The following is a 16,452-nucleotide window of genomic DNA, read 5'->3' as shown; positions in this document are numbered from 1 at the left end:
TGCGCTCATGGCTAAGCGGTCCGTAGAATCCAAACATGAACCATATTGTTTTTGCTAAGCTTATGGAGAGTCACAGCTTATAATGACACATCTTTTTTATCACTGTTGACGATCGTAGACTTCTTTCTTTTCTCCAGATTAGTCCGGGAATTAGTGTTTCGTTTTTAAGTGACTGCAGAAAACTGTAGAAGTCGGGGGAAACTTTGAAGTGTTATTTTTTTAGATATTCTATTCGATTACCACTGTATGCAAAGTCATGCATTGACACGCTGTCTCCTTGTCTCTTTTGCACAGCTCCGTCAGCATCATTGCTGGCCGCCCTTCCCGGTCACGTGATGAACAATGGAGTGCGCGACAGCAACGTCAATGACTTCCAGAAACTGCAGCAGCAGCTGCAAGACATCAAGGAGCAGGTGAGGATCTTAGTGTCCGACAATGATGCTCGCAAATCGCTGCGATATTCTTTTTCTTTTACGGCGATAGCCGTTATTGACAAGGTTTAGCAGCGGATCCCCAGGTGTGTTATATCTAGAGTCGTTGTGCCACATGCTGTCAATGTTGATGGCGCAAATTTTTTAACTTTCCAATAGTAGTTTCGAATAATACGCTATTATTCGGTACTTGCTTCGATATGAACTGCAATACTCATATTTTTCCGAGTGCCAATCGCGGCGGGTCAACCCCATTAGGCGCGCTTCTTACCAAGCACAGGTGCATTGCGGAGAAGCTACACTGGCAGCGTTTGCTTCTGCAGGTGTTGCTTGTCTGCAGTGCATCAGTGCTCAATAAGAAGCACGCTCAACAGAGCTAACTCACCGCGATCAACACATGGAAAAGTACAAATATCACAATCATGTGCTTTGGAGGAATGCACACTTTCAAAGCGGATGCACGCACACCTGGTGTGTACAAAGATAATTGGAAAATTTATGAATGTTGATATCTATATTGCAGTAAAATTTTCAGACTTAAACTGCAAATATTATTATGCGAGAGTATATGTTAGGCAGAAATGCCCGTGAATTCATCACTATTATTTGGCTTTTTTTTTTCTTGAATTTGAAACTGAAGGAAAGATATCTGCATACAGCTAGAAGTTTTATAAATCTCCTCGATTAGATTTAGCTGTACATCTTTATAGGCTTACTTTTATGTCAATTGCATCATTTAGTTGCCATCCCAATACAGTTCAGCTGAGTGCAGTAAAGAAAGTCCTGGAGAAACTATTCAATATTTGGTTCAATAATATTGTCAAAATGAACTGTTCACATGTGCCTAATAATGTCAATATTGTCGTGTCATGTGTTGTCATTTTCTCGCTGAATCTAGCGGGAAAGTTTCTCCGCCTACTTTAGCGAGAGAACTTCTTCACTAGTATTTCTAACGGGAAAATGCCTGTGTGCAGTGTGATTGTGTGTAGTCTGTGCTGAGCGTATACAGCCCCTCTGCTTTTGCTACATTTCATTTGAAAGACACGGTAAGGAACCTGCACCTGTTTAAATTATTAACTGCTCAACTTCCACTAAGCTACTATCAAAAGCTACATCCTTTTGTGCAACGTCAAAGTCCATTTGCAGAGTTGGAGCGATTTGAAAGCACCCTGTACTAGCTACTATGTACAGTCATAACTGCCTCGTTTCTCAGTAAAAAGTAAAGGCAGCCCTTAAACTGCGCTGCATCTGTCCCTGAAATTTTTTTTTTTTTTTTTAGCAGTTAACATTGCAGTTGTACCCCAATGAAAACTGGGCGAACCATATCCAAGGAGTGCTGCCCCAATATAAAATGAAATTTTCGGGACATTCGCTATGTAGAAGGTACAAATCCGTTAAAGGTAGACTAGAAAGTAGTAGGCTTAATGCAAGTACAAAAAGAAAGGCAACAAGCAGCAGATGTGTTAGTCACTTCGTTTGCTTTAACCCGTAGTCACACCGTCAATTCGTTCTTGCAAGCATTTGTGCTCGGAACTGACGTCAGCCGCATTGCCAGTGCCGCAGAGGTTCATAGCCCCCTGCATCCCGTGATCCCGTTCCTTTCCCCAAACAGACCATGTGTCCCGTGTGCCTGGACCGCCTCAAGAACATGATCTTCCTGTGTGGGCACGGCACGTGCCAGATGTGCGGCGACCGCATGTCCGAGTGCCCCATCTGCCGCAAGTCGGTGGAGAAGCGCATCCTCCTCTACTGATGGTTCTGGGACCCTTAGGACCGCACGCTCGCAACCAATTACATCCCGGTCGTGATGGGCATTTCGGGCCTTTTGCTGCCGGCAGACTGTCGTCGTCTTCTGACCGTGACGAAGCAGACTGCTTAAGACTGGTTCATACATTTGCGTTTGATTATGACCGACTGCGTCGCAACCACTTGTAACCGCTTCCAATGAGAGAATGCACACTGGCGTTGTCTATCGAGTATTTGGGAACACTTCAAATCTGCATAAGTTTTAGGCACAGTGTTACAAGTAGAGTTCTGTGTTTTCATATAAATCCAAAAAACGCTCGCGGGTGAAATTTTTCTGCAATTCGGGTTTATTCGGAAAGCTCGGAATTTCCAGGTCATGCTCGCAAAAGGTAAAATGAAAGAGGCAGTACTATTTAAGGAATAAATACGGTCAGAGCGTGGGATCGGTGCTAAGTGCGTAACCTTAAGTAGGTGGCCCCGAGGAGAAGCCACTCCAGTTTACTTTCAAATCTCGAAATAAATTGACAAAAAGGGATTTACCATATCTCTCGTCAAAGTTTGTGTGGGGCAATGGGTCCTTGTATATTTCTGGGCCATGAAGAATAGTTTAAACGATTTTAAAGCGTCGACGACGCTTGTCTGAGAGTTTTGTCGCCGGACGGTTGGTGTTCCCAAAGGGAAGGGCGCCGACGCCAAATCAACCTAAAGAAATAATCCTTCAACACAGGTGTATTCTTAGAAACTCAATTTTATTTCAAATTTCGAAAAATTGGGATGCTAGCACAATTAAATTTAAAATTCCAGAGAATTGGGAATCTAACAGAATTTTCGGCAGAAAATAAACTCAGAAAAACACACCCACCTAACTTCACGAAGAGTAAACCACCAGAAACACGGAACCCTCTTATAGTAGTTACAAGCGAACACTTCTCTTGGATGGGGCACCGATTTGGTCTTGCAATACTGCAAAACCTTCAGTCTTGTTATACTCAGATTGGAAGTGTTTTTAGGGCCACCTGCTGGATGTTGGCGGTTGCAGCGCAGCCGGTCACACTCGGGCATAAACGTGTACTACACCAGCCTTCCCCGGTACAGGGACGAGTACCGACGGTTATTGGCATCTCGTAACTGGACTGTTGCAGTGTCCATTTTTTTTTTTTTTTTGTTTTTAGTTAACATTGTTGATGGCTTATATTGGTAATCTAATTATGAATGAACCAATGGCTCTTTTGACATGCCGCTCGTGAGTGTGTATTGGAACCATTCATACTTGTGGTTCACAGTTGTGAGAAGATGCGATTCTTAATTGGATTAATTCTGTTGCAAAAACAAACGTTGAACCGATTTTACTTTTTAATGGTATTCAAACGGTTACGGGCGGTTAAGAGTAACCCGAGGCCAAGCCGTCGTAGTTTGGATTTTGTCACCTGCGCTGTCGTAATTTTGATTTTTGGCCCGCGTCGTCGTAGTTTGGACTTTTCACCTGCATCACCATAGTTTGAATTTTTCATCTGTGTGGTTATTGGATTTAAGTGACAGACACAGCGGGAGTGCTGTAGCCTGCACGCGGTATAATCATTGATTACCAGTGCTTGCCAATTGATTACCAGCAACTGAAAGATGAGCAGTTTGCCTATTACTTTGAGTGTCCCTGATGTTTTTGTTTTTTCTCTACCGATTTATATGTGGAGCCAAAGAATCGGTTCAGGTGCATTGCTAACATCAAGACCCATTACATTTGAAGGGCGTAACGCAAACGTAATCAGAAGTGGGACTGTTTGAATCTGGGTATTTGTATTTCAACGTCCATATGTTCTTAGTCTCGTGTGTCATCACACAGAGAGATGCCACTGCTTGTCTTGCAGATGGTATATAAAAACTCTTTTCATATGTTACCAGTAACCTAAGGCTGAGGCATCATTTATCTATCGTTCTTTTTTTCTTTGAATATATCATTGGTTTTTCCCAATGAAAAAGTCATTGCAATTTGTGCTGCTCACTGATGCCGTATCCCTCAATCGTTATGGAAGTTGCAAATCATTTGAATGTGTCGCTGTGACATACCGTCCTAGCGGCCTCCTGTGAGTAACAAAGCAAGGTAATCCGGAGAGCAAGTCGTCCGCTTCTTGCGCAGGAGTTGCGGTGACGTCAAAACGGCGCGGAGCTCCGATTGGCTTTGATTGAACGGATAGTGGGTAGTCCTCAATGCTAGATGCCTTGAGCTCTGCCCACCATTTTTTTTTATCAACCAATAAGAGCTTGGTGTTCTGGCATCATCGCCACCCCTGTGCAAGAAGCAAACTTGCGCTCCGCACATACTTTGTTTCAAACTGGATGCTGATTTTGCCATGGCTGATTCTCTCTTTTTTTTCCTTTGCTCTTTTATGCAAGTGAGACTGTAAATGAAATTACCACTCTTTCAGCAGAGGGTTATGTGTAGGTAACTTTCTCGCCGAGAATTCGGAACTTGTCAGTTGTTCGACCGTTGATAATCAATAAGCATAGAAATTGAATCGGTAGTAGAACACATTAAAAAGTAACCTGGTTCATTACATCATGTTTTGTATGTAATATTGAACAAAGAAGGAACAGACGTCTTGCTTTTTTGTCCCTCTCAAAAGTTTGCACCTCCTACTACAATCACTGGCTGAATTACTGTCAGTGGTGACCGATAAGGATTTGCTCACTCTTAGTGTCTGAAGCTTTTTTTTCTTTATTTCTATTTTGTTTCCCCACAAGTTTTTTTTTTTTTTTTTTTCTTGTGTCTTGAAAGAGTGGAACTTAATACTGGCATATATATATTGTTCCCTTCATCCATGCTGGTATGCCAGTATATATTTCTGCTATCATTTTTTTGCTTTGCTTGCATTCAATCTTGGTATTTTTGTTTTGAGGGTGATCAAGAAAAGTGTTCCTGCTTGTTTCGATGGACATGCATGTCACACTATTGTTACATGTAGAACTTCCCTGCAGGAATTTGTTTCATGCACTTCAAGTCTAAGTTTTGTTGTATGCACTTTCTTACTGTAGAAATTCTGAGTTAGGCCGTCATGCTTGTCATTAAACATGTTTTTCTACTATAGTGTATACGACATTTAATCCAAATGTAATCCATCTACTACATATTTTAGTTGTAAGTGGCAGATCTTTTTTTTTTTCTTGCTTTTGAGTTTCATGAAATTGCACCCTTTTTTTCTAATTTTCCCAACTACACTCTTTTCAATATTGTATAAAGAAATGGTACTCAACAGTGATATAATGCACTGGTTATTTAGAAACTTTGTTGTCTTTTAAATTTGTAGACTCTCTTTTACAGGCCCATTCAAAAGATTGGGTTTCTTTCAATTTATGTACACCTCTGGCTTAAAAAAAATTGCTCCTTTATTTTGTTTTTGCTTTGTTCTGTATTTTTCCTAAGATATATGCATTTAGAAAGTTTATTTTGCCAATCAAAGCTTCCTACATATTGCAATGCCCTACCAGCCACTGCCTGTGCTGGCATTGCAGGAAATGGTGGCTGCAGTGGTAACAAACTAGTGACGTGTTGTTGCCAAAGTACTCTAACAAACAGCTGCATTAAATTTGAGATGAGGCAAAGTTTCTTAGGTAGTCGCATTTCACTCCGCGGTGAAGTATAGTTAGCACCTGAACATATGCCTGCAAATATGCATTTTTTTACTGCGTCACTGTGGCTACAGCGTTACTGGTACTACTGGACTCTTGCAGATCTGTGTTGTAACATTACGGAAAAGTGTGTGATTAGTGAAGCATGAAAGGTGCCTGTGAAAAGCAAAAGTTATGCAAGTTGTAGTGGGTGTTTTGGCGCGATGGAGATTTGATGTGTCTAATGAAACATTGTCTGTTGTGCTTCTGCCGCTTGCTTCTGCATGTATTGCATTCAAATTGAGCATTTTTCCTACCTGCTAACACAAGCCTGATTCAGATATCCTAGAAATTGAAGGTACATTTTTTTAGGGCTCTAGTGTTAGGATGGCTGTAGAGTCATTTGCAACACTTGCATAATAGTGTCTTTGTAGGCATTGTATTTTAAGCACTATCTAAAATCTAGGCATTTCTAAATTGAAGTCTTTGTGGTCTGCTAATTTGTGTTGACCATGTATTCTTCTTTTACTGCATCAATGGTGAGGAACATGAAAGGTGTTTTCCAAAAGCTGTGTAGGCTGTCTTATTTGCCCATGTGACCCAGAATTGTTTAACATGTATCGCAGAGTGCTCTACATTACTGCCAATGTCTACTCTGACATGCTAATTCTTCCCTCTTGTGTGGCATGAATGTGCAGCTATAAGCTTTAGTATTTATTCATCTTGCTTCTTATTCTAAGTGCACTGCAGTGACTGCTTTCATAATATATGTTTGTGTGGTTTACAAGAGTGTTGTCTTGCAGAAGTCCCAGTTCGAAATCTATTTTTTTTTTAAGAATTGTCTGCTTGCTTGGACGCCAAGACCACACAAAACCTTTTTTTTTTTTTGTAGTTATTATGTTTTGTTTGCTTATATTTATTGCACATTAAAGCTTTCCTATCCAAAACATGCATCCTTGTGTGTTCTTCTTGGACGTCTTCGTGTGTCTGGTTATTCCATGCTGTGAAATATAGCGGATTCCATTTTTTTTTCTGTAGGAATAAACCCTTGCTCGCATGCAATGCTCTTGCATCGTTATCAAAATGAAAATAAAGATTTATAATGATACTTCACTGTTTAAATGAGTCTTCGGTTGTGCTATGCGGGTATAGAAACTGAGAGCAAGGAGGATATGAGTGCATGCGGGGATGTCAGATGCAGAACTCTGGGGCCCTAATCTGGACACTTGGGGAAAAAGTCAACGAGAAATACAGTGGCCGTGATTGGCCGGCGCAGCACTTGACCTTGGCGCCGGCCAATCACGGCCACCGGATTTCTCGCCGACTTTCTCGTCAAGTGTCCGGATCAGCTAGGGCCCCTGGTTGGAATGATTGGGCCGTGCAGATACAAAGCTAGCTGCCTTTACGTCTACTCACTGTTTGAATGCTGTAGTATTTTTTTTTTTTTTTGTGTGTGTTTGTGGGGGCCCGGGGGAGTTAAACCTATAGTCAAAGAGAACAAGGACAAGGGCTCTTGCGCCCGGAAGTCAGGGGTGCAGTTCCAGTGATGAGAGTCGTAAATAGAGAGAGTTTGGTCAATGGGAGGAGCCGGCAGGAGCTGGGGTGGAGTGGCCAAAGTAGCGCCACCGCCAACGCCGTATATTCCCCTAGTGACGATCCTGCGTAGTAAAAGTATCTGAGACGGCCTTGAAGGAAGCATATAAAGGCGCAGGTATTTTTTGTTTCTGGATGAGGTTGAAAGTACATGAATGGATAATTGTAAGAGATTGAGGGGAAAGGTGAGATTCAAGGTGCTGAGTGTGTTAACTGAGCCAGAAAAGGTGACATTGAGGAGAAAAGTTTCTTGAAACATACAGCGAAATTGCAAACACGGGGTGCACATTCGGGATTAGGGTCAAAACTCCCACAGAGCCGAGCCCACGGTCTTTGCCGTCCATTTGGTGGCAGCAGCTGCGACTGCAAAAGAAAGATGGAGCGCATTCTGAATGTCGCCGTGATGACAACGTCGTGTGCGTTGCCCTTTCAGTTACGAAGAGTCGCAAATTTCAACTTTCGCGTGCTGAAAGGAAATGCTTGATTACATCCTTACCCAGAAATTGTGATTGGAGGGTGTAAGTTAAGGCCCGTTCACACTCTTGCAACTGAGCACAACCAAGAGAGACGAGACTTGTTAAAACCTCTTAAAATTTCTTAGGACGAGAGAGCACACTGCCATGCTGGCGCCATCTATGCGTTGACCCTGGAACTGCATTTCACAAGGGCGAAGGTTTTGCGAGATTTTCGAGGTCAAATGTGCGTAATACCGATAAGAAAGGCTCGTTTATAACGTTGACAAGAGTTTTTCGAGCCAAGAAAAAAAGGACAATGCACGAGAGAAAAAGAGAATATGCCGGACCGCCAAGTTTACACTGCTACCCAGTAGACGGCGCCAGTGTGTCCTCTCGTTGTAAGAGGTTTTATGGAACCCAGTTTTAGGAGGGTCGCAAGAGTGTGAACGGGCCTTTAAGCTCATTGCCTTTGCTAGGGGAATATTTGTGGCTGGTGGTTGTTCACAAGTGCTGTCAATCAACGCGCTCGAGGTCATTGAAACAATTTTGGCCAATGGTGTGCCTTTACTTTTGCCCTGTTCTTACCAATTGCTGACCGAACTCTCCACATATACGGCTCTGCCAGTGATGGGGTGGTGGCACCATCTATGAATGTGTACAGTAACTAAAACAAAATAAAATACTATGGACGCGTTTGAATGCCGGCGTCCAGCGTTTCGCGTTTGAACACTGACTAGAGACAAATCCTTTTGTGTCCACCCACTAAGTAGAGACAAAGCTTTTTGTCTACCCACAAATCTTTCCAACCAGAGCTAGGTGTTCCGATGTCCCCGAGCGCTCTTATCTCCTCCTCTCCCTCTGCCTCCAAGCAGGCGACGTGGGCCAACACCACCTTTTGTTATCTAGAACGTGTAGCGTGGACACACACTGTGCATGGGCTACCTGCCCTTCCTTGTTGCCTGCATGGTTGGAGGTCTACTTAGGAGTGCAATAAACCACATTAAACTATTAAACCACTATTGAGAGTCGATAAGAGTCTGCTATGATTATTTTTTGGTCCTTTCTCACCTCTCCTCACTGATCTAATTTGGATCTGCCAGTGGATTTAAAAGGCGCGCGATTACCAAGCAGGTGAGTGACCGTGGGTCTACCGACGCCCCCAAGTGCACGGGTGGATACATAAATACGGCTGATTACTTCGAATCGTGTGGCAACTCCTGTCACCCATTGATCTCTATGACAATTGCTGGATTGCGCTTTCCCACTCCGCGAATGCAGCCACTGGACGGCCATCCTGGGACACAGATAGTCAACCTTTTGGAGCGTTGCAGAGGCTGGACGGCAGCGTGTTGAAGGCACATTTTCTGCTTGTTCATCTTCATTCATCGAAGATGTTTTTTAAAACCTTTTGTAAACGATGAGAATTGCCTTTGAGAACACGTGAAAATTTTTATGAAAGCGCAGCACCGCAGAAAAAGGTGCAGCTTGTCGTACAGAAGTCTTGCCAGTCTCTCGGTGTGATCATAGCTTTCTTGGCACGCCGAAGTGCTGCGTCTCTGTGCCTTTGGACGCTTGGATGCTTATCAAGAATCAACGCCATGGCAAGGTTTGAAGGTGTGTCGCGCTTAGATGTCTTCTGGATCACCCAGCTGCTACGGCGAGTTGCTATCAATAAAAGAAAAAAAAATCTGGTTGCCATTATGCATGATTAACCATGGCTATGTTCCAAATCTACTCAAATGGATCACATGACAGCACAAAAAGAGCAATGCTGTGGAGGAAGGTAGATTTTCAAATGTAGAAGTATGAAACGGCAAGGTCGAAAGTTTTTAAGACGCCGCCCATATTGTTGTGGGCAATCTGTCGCCGTTGCCATACCCCTACACCTCATCCGTCGCCACTGGATCAGGCTCATTTCTGGACCACGAGTGCCGCAAGTTACAAATGCAGTCGTAACACATCTAAAAATTCCCATTAGATCCAATTGGAATTTTAACGTTTTAACTGGAATCAATTGGTTTTAGTGGGTTCTAATTGGAAGCGTACTGGACAATGAGTCTCACCAATTGGATTTTATTTTCCAGTTGGAATCTGAATAAGTTTCAAATGGTTCCTGTTGGTTCCCATTGACAATGACCAATTGGTTGTTTGAAAACCTAACTAGTACCAATTGGAAATTCCAATGCAGAGGGAAAGTCGTGTGCTTCTAGCACAGGAGTTGCGGTGACGTCAGAATGACATTGAGCTCCGATTGGTTTTGATTGAAAGGATAGCGGGGAGACTGATAGGTTTCTTAAAATCTACCCATTTTCTTTTTTTTTTTTCAATCAGCCAATAAGAGTTTTCATCGTTCTGGTGTTACCGCAACTCCTGCGCTAGAAGCAGACGAACTTGCGCTCCGCATTGGTCTCTCATGGAATTTTCAACTGGGAAGAGTAAAGCAAAATGCTGCTCTAGAGGCACATATGTCTTCATGCACGTTGCACTCGCGAAACAAATCCACACAACGTCGATTCTTGATCGGTATCCAAGCATGCGAAGGCAGAGACTCGGCACTTTGGTGTGCCAAGCCGCGAGACCGGTGAAACTTGCCTTTGACCAGTTTGGCCTGTTTCCTGCAGTGTTGCGCTTTCATAAAAATTTCCACGTGTTCTCACCGTTTACACGGAGTTTTAACAGACTTCTTCCGCAAATGACGACAAAGAAGCAGAAAACGTGTTTTCACCACGCTGCCACCCAGCCTCAGCAACGCTCCAAAGGTCAATTTTTTGTGTCCCAAGATGGCCTTCTGGTGGCTGCGCTTGCACTGCAGTGACCAAGTGGGGATGCGCGATCCAGTGGTGTCTTGTGAAAAAAAATAGTCAACGTCCAGGCGAGCTGGTGCGAGACGCTTGTCTGTCACCTTCCTTCTCTTGCTTCTCATACATGGCTTGCACTGACGTCACATCGCATACTTTTGACCACCATGTAAGAGGAGGAGAAGGAAGCTGCTTTTGTAAGAATTTTGAGTGACGGGTCAATATCTTCTATAATCTGATGGGAGGAGAATATATAGTGATGTCTGTGCAAATCCAAGATGCACAGAAGAGGAAACTGGTAAGAGGGGAGCTCCCTCTTCTCCTCCAGGGGCAGATCCAGAACTCCGTTTCGGGGTGGGGTGGGGTGGGGGGGGGGGGGGGGGGGGGGGGCGGAAAATTTGTAAGGATACTATTTTCCCATTCTTTCTTATCAAACCCATGTGAAATTGCTCCGAAAAGGGGGGGAGGGGGCGGGGGGGGGGGCGCCCCCGTCGCCCCCCCCTTTTTTTGTTGGATCTTCCCTGATGGTCATCGGAGCGCTCTGAAAGAGAGGCTTTCTTGGATGGACGGATGGATGAATACGGCTGAGCCCTTTGGATCGGGCGGTAGCTTACGCCACCTAGCCATTTTGTTTTACCATTTAAGCTTAGAATATTTAAATATGAAATCTATATTCACTTCGCAGTGCAAAGAAAGTGAGGCTATGAAACCCCCGGGTCCATATCACAAGAGCGAATGACATTTTAGCGAACGGCGACATTTGAGCGAATGGTCGTTTTAGCGAATAACGGGGGCGCGCGTTAACCCATCCGTCGCTATTCTTTTCTTTTACGTATTGCGCCATCTATGAGCTTAATACAACAATAGCATCAATTACTTTAAATAAAAACCAAGAGATGGCGCCACCATCGCAAAAACCTATGCCTATACTGATTTCTTTTGTTGTTTTGAGTCATCCTAGCGTTTTGTTGGGTTTATGTCGGTAGGTTGGTTGGTCGGTCGATCGCTCGCTCGCTCGCTCTCGCGCAGTGAGTGAAACAGCTTCGTCTTCCTGCCCTTGTCCGTGTTCCCCGCGCCGTAGAGCAGCCTCCCGATGGTCAGCGTTCTCCAGCCCACCCCGTCTCGACAACCGTCGAAACCGTACGGACTCCCAGCTTCGTGAAGTGAGCCAAGAGCCGCACGACGAGCCAACATGCCTCGACCGTCCCAAGACCTCGCCGCCGGCACCGTTGCAGCCTCACCACCGTCGCCAACAACAACAAGTCCGGTAAAGAGTGTGCTTTTCCACAGCCAGTTCCCATTTCAGGCCACGTGCTCCGGAATGACTTCTAAACCAACGCCGACTTTACGGACTACATGTCGTTTCTAAGGATATTCCTAAACCCAAAGTGCACCAACGATTCCTAGCACCGACCACCGAAACGTCGCCGCTGTCGCCTTTTCAGTTGTTTCGTGCAACCGTCGTCTACAAGGTATTCACTTCACCCGCGTGTGCTAACACCGTCGTCTGCTTGATCTGTCTTCGTCGTCTGCAAAAGCATTGCCGCTGTGCGTGGTATGGCGGCTTGTCTGAAGCGTCAAAGATCTCGCCGTCGGCTTGCAGCGCTCACGTTCCTCTCGAACATCTCCCTGGATGGGACGCACAGGGATACGAAACTCAACATATTTAATCGCGCGACCCAGTCGTGCGATGTAGACGTGACCGATCGCACGGCCATCGCAGCCGGCGACTTGGCCGTCAACGAAGATGATTCTGCCACAACTGATCGAACTACACCGCCGCTCGTATTGTCCAAGTGCAGTGCTGCGACCACCGCCGCCAAGGCAAACAGCGACGAAAAACTGGCCTATTCCGCAGGCGGTAGCAGCCCAAGGGAGCGTGAACGGTAAGGAGAATTTCCTATTCAAGTAAGATGCGACGGCGCGAACTAAACAATAACGTAACAAAAATAATTGTGTTTTAGTTATACTTTTTATGTTTATTGTTTCAAGCGTTCCCTTTCGCAGGCGCGTACGGAGCACACACTTGTAGGTAGCGGTCGTTTACGTTGGTACGAGGCCAAGCCGGCTCTAATGTTTGTCCGAAGCGGTTGCTTCCTGAAACGTAGCGTAATGTATACTTTTTTAGGCTTTTCCGGTGCGCCCGTCGGAGTAAATCTTTTCCATCGCATTTCCGGTTTGAATTGATTCGTAGTGACGTATTGGTTCCCGTGTACCCCTAAGCGTTTGCTCTATTGCATCTGTTTGCAGTTGTATATTTTTTCCTCCCCTCTGCGGCGATTTTTATGCCATCCAATTGGGATTTGTGCAAGCCTTCCGCATCATCGGTCCTTCAAAAAAAAAAAAATATATATATATATATATTTTGTCACCTTTTTTGTTATTTTTTTAGTTCCATCAACGGTACCCACCAAAGTTGTCACTTTATTTGGCACCAGAACATAAATCTGCCAACCCACAAACGTCGCTAAGTTGTTGCAAGATCGCTACAAAGAAAAGTCGTCTGCTAGAACGGCAGGAAAAAGAGTCGCCTGCTTTCGTCACCGGCTCATTTTGAGCGTCTGCCAAGTCTTGCCTGTTTCGGAAGTCAGGTACTTCGAGGTAGTACAACACTGCCTGCTGTTGCTAGCAGGAAGAAACGAAACAAAGGCTGAGTAAAGAACGTCGTCCATTGGAAGTCTGCATGAAATGCGCATAATCTCAGGAAGGGACGGAACTTTTTCCACTTCTCATTTGACGAGGTCAACAATTTCAGCGAGGTTGCTGGGAGGCATTAGGCACGGATATCTGTTTTCATCTCGACTCTCATTTCCTTGTGTGCGGATAGGGAGCAAAAATATCGCCCTTGGCCATAGTGGTGTTTGCGTACTCCAGCAACGCTCTAGTTTCTGAAAAGGCTACAACCTTGAATGAAATGTGAACAAAGAACAATAAATAGAAAATGCACTGCAAATATTCTTTTTAAACGCCTTTGGCGTGATTAATAAAAAACAAACGTATCGCGCGGAGCACTTTATCTCAATCTCTTTCGCGCGAATGTGATATATCTTCTTCAAGGTGAAAAAAATTACGCAGATTTAGCAAGTCCGCAAGAAGAGGCGCATCATTTAATGGTGGTTTATATATATATATATACGACGACGACTTTCTTGTGACCCACGACAACTGAAATATGAACGCGACATTCCGCAGAGCAATATGAGTAGTCTGAAAGAGGCGTCGTGTTTGCTCAGAAGTCGTCGTGAAAGCTTCGCACTACTGCGCGTGTTGGGTGAACTCTATTGGCACAAACGTACCAAGTAACTGGTATATGTTGTGCTTTGAGTAAATTAAAAATTGCTTTACCTGAGGTGAGTTTCGAGTGAACACGCACTTAATTTTTTAGGGTTTTTGAAAGTCAGCGCAAAAACACCCGAAAGTCAGCGCAAAAAAACACACACACACACACACACACACATATATATATATATATATATATATGTGTGTGTGTGTGTGTGTGTGTGTGTTTTTTTGCGCTGACTTTCGGGTGTTTTTGCGCTGACTTTCAAAAACCCTAAAAAATTAAGGCGTTTGAAAAAAAAAAAAAACTCTTCGGGAACAAACTACCAGTCAAGGCGGCCGTCAGGAATTGCCAAAAACATACTAAACAGCCAGATAATAATTAAAATTTGTTAATAACATTTTTAATTAATGGAAATAAACATATAGCTCCAATTAGAAAGTTGCTCAGCGTCATCGAAAACCACTAAAACCGTCATTTTCAGAAATACTTTGAGTGCGTGAGAAGGGTAGTAGCGCACTAAAGTTACCACTCGTGGAGCAGGTACAGGGCTGGAGCTACATAGGAGGCGGAAAAATCGCGCGGGCTCCTCATCGCAACCGCTAGCCTTGTACCTGCTCCACGAGGGGTAACTTTAGTGCGCTACTACCCTTCTCACGCGCTCAAAAGTCTTCCTGAAAATGACTGATTTAGTGGTTTTCGATAACGCTCACCAACTTTCTAATTGGAACCATATGTCTATTTCCACTAATTAAAGAGTTAATTAACAAATTTTAATTAATTAGCTGGCGAATTAGTATGCTTTTAGCAATTCCTGACGTCCGCCGTGGCTGGTAGTTTTTTCCCGCAGACAGTTTCTTTTTTTTTTTTTTTTTCAAACGCCCTAAGTTTTAGGATTTTTAAAAGTCTTCGCAAAAACACCCGGTATATATAGATATATCTATGTGTGTGTGTGTAGACATGTAATGCGCTTCAAGTAGATTTTAGGGAGTTTTCGTAAAAACCTTTCCGCCGTCCCGCAACGCTCTCCACAATCCGCTACGAGATCCGCGCAGGCGCAGTAGCAGTCTCTTCGTTGCGGGTAGCTTAGCGGAGGGAGGAAAGCGGTGAAAACTCCCTAATATATATATATATATATATATATATATATATATTTATTTATAATGGGTACGGTACCAGAAAAAAAAAATGACGGCGTTGCTAAGCAAATAAATATAAACAGATGAATGTTCGGTGTAAGTCGTTCGTTCACTGCTAGAAAGCTATATTTTTGACAGTATAAACCGTTGTGGAGAAGTTCGTGGATCGACACCAAAATAAAATGGCGTGGAAGTATCGATATCGTGCTCGGGTTTACTGTGTCCCTCACTGTACTACACCGCGTACTTCTCGACAATGCGTTTCTTGTCTCTTTTGAGCGCACATTATGCGGTTGCAGCTCGTTTGCCTGATCTCTACAAACGCGCCTGGCTACCTGCATATCGCATAAGGCCCTTTCCCCTTCGCTTTGTTTGTTTATGTTAGACGTGCAATACTTGCTCTATGTTGCGCAACGTTCGCGTATTATTGCGTACTCTTCAAAAACGCTGAAGCGCTCGAAATAAAATCGACCTGTTACAATTTTATTACACTTTATTTTGAGAAAGCGATGTCACACAAAAGCAACAACGGAATCAAGTTGTTTTACTTGAGTCTGAATCGTCAGAATCTGAAGCAGTTGGTGGGATATTTTGGCGTGGCTGGGTTCGTTGTCCGGTATGGTATGACTGCAGAGTCATTTCGCAGGCGGTCCTATTGTTATTCAGATCAGCATTATGTGACAACTGCGGCATCCTGTCTACGAAAAAATGCACCCGTAGAGGTGTAATCGATTGTCCATACAAAACGCCTCAAAAGACTTTTTTTTCAAGGCGTTTTTATATTGACATGTTCAAGTTTAATTGCTCTAAAAAACATGTGAATTATCTATTACATGAGAAGTTAGAACGTAATTATTCAATTATATATTAAATGTTTCGACAGCAGCATATAGATCTGCTGTCTATTAACACCATTCGGGGCGTATTTTAGCATATCAAATAGTGTACTCGATTAGGAGTGTATGTATTTGCTTCTTTCTTTTCCGCGATTCGTTTTTTATTTTCTAGAATATTTCACTTTTGCTGGTTGTATTTCTTGATGATTTAATAGCGTTTTGGCGTTTTGTACATGTGTAAAAATAAATCGATACGCCATAAATATTGGGAGTCGCCTCTTTCAGTATAAACAGATGACAGTGTAACACAAAAGGGTAGAGGAGGAGGAAATAACTTTATTGAAGCCAAAACGAGACTCGGTCTGGGTGGAGACGCCGAGTATAGACAATTTGACTCCACACAAAACCTGCACCCTAGCTTGGAAAATGACACCATCCGAAAGTCACCTGTTTGCATAAGTGTGAATAGCATTTTTTTCCCCTTTTAACTATCAGTTTTGGGTTGAAGCGTGGATAACATACTTTTCACTTCCAGTCTCGAGTTGAAGCGTGGATAACTTCCAGTCTCAGG

General features: G+C 43.7%; 2 protein-coding genes across 2 annotated transcripts in view; both read left to right on the top strand.

The window, feature by feature from the left end:
• The window catches only part of LOC8032653 (E3 ubiquitin-protein ligase MIB1), a 522,024-nt gene extending 515,131 nt beyond the window's left edge, over positions 1-6,893 (top strand). The window contains exons 21-22 of the mRNA XM_042286613.1: positions 295-413; positions 2,044-6,893. Coding sequence (XP_042142547.1) covers positions 295-413; positions 2,044-2,184 — 260 coding nt within the window. The 3' untranslated portion in view covers positions 2,185-6,893. The remainder of the gene's footprint in view (positions 1-294; positions 414-2,043) is intronic.
• A 4,637-nt stretch (positions 6,894-11,530) lies between these two features.
• Positions 11,531-16,452, top strand: part of LOC120842253 (CDK5 and ABL1 enzyme substrate 2) — a 96,765-nt gene continuing 91,843 nt past the window's right edge. Inside the window, exon 1 of the mRNA XM_040213285.2 lies at positions 11,531-12,512. Coding sequence (XP_040069219.1) covers positions 12,184-12,512 — 329 coding nt within the window. The 5' untranslated portion in view covers positions 11,531-12,183. The remainder of the gene's footprint in view (positions 12,513-16,452) is intronic.

Source organism: Ixodes scapularis, unplaced genomic scaffold, assembly GCF_016920785.2.
Source record: "Ixodes scapularis isolate PalLabHiFi unplaced genomic scaffold, ASM1692078v2 PGA_scaffold8__174_contigs__length_109621045, whole genome shotgun sequence".
In the NCBI taxonomy this organism is placed as follows: domain Eukaryota; kingdom Metazoa; phylum Arthropoda; class Arachnida; order Ixodida; family Ixodidae; genus Ixodes; species Ixodes scapularis.
This window is presented reverse-complemented; position numbering and strand designations above follow the sequence as displayed.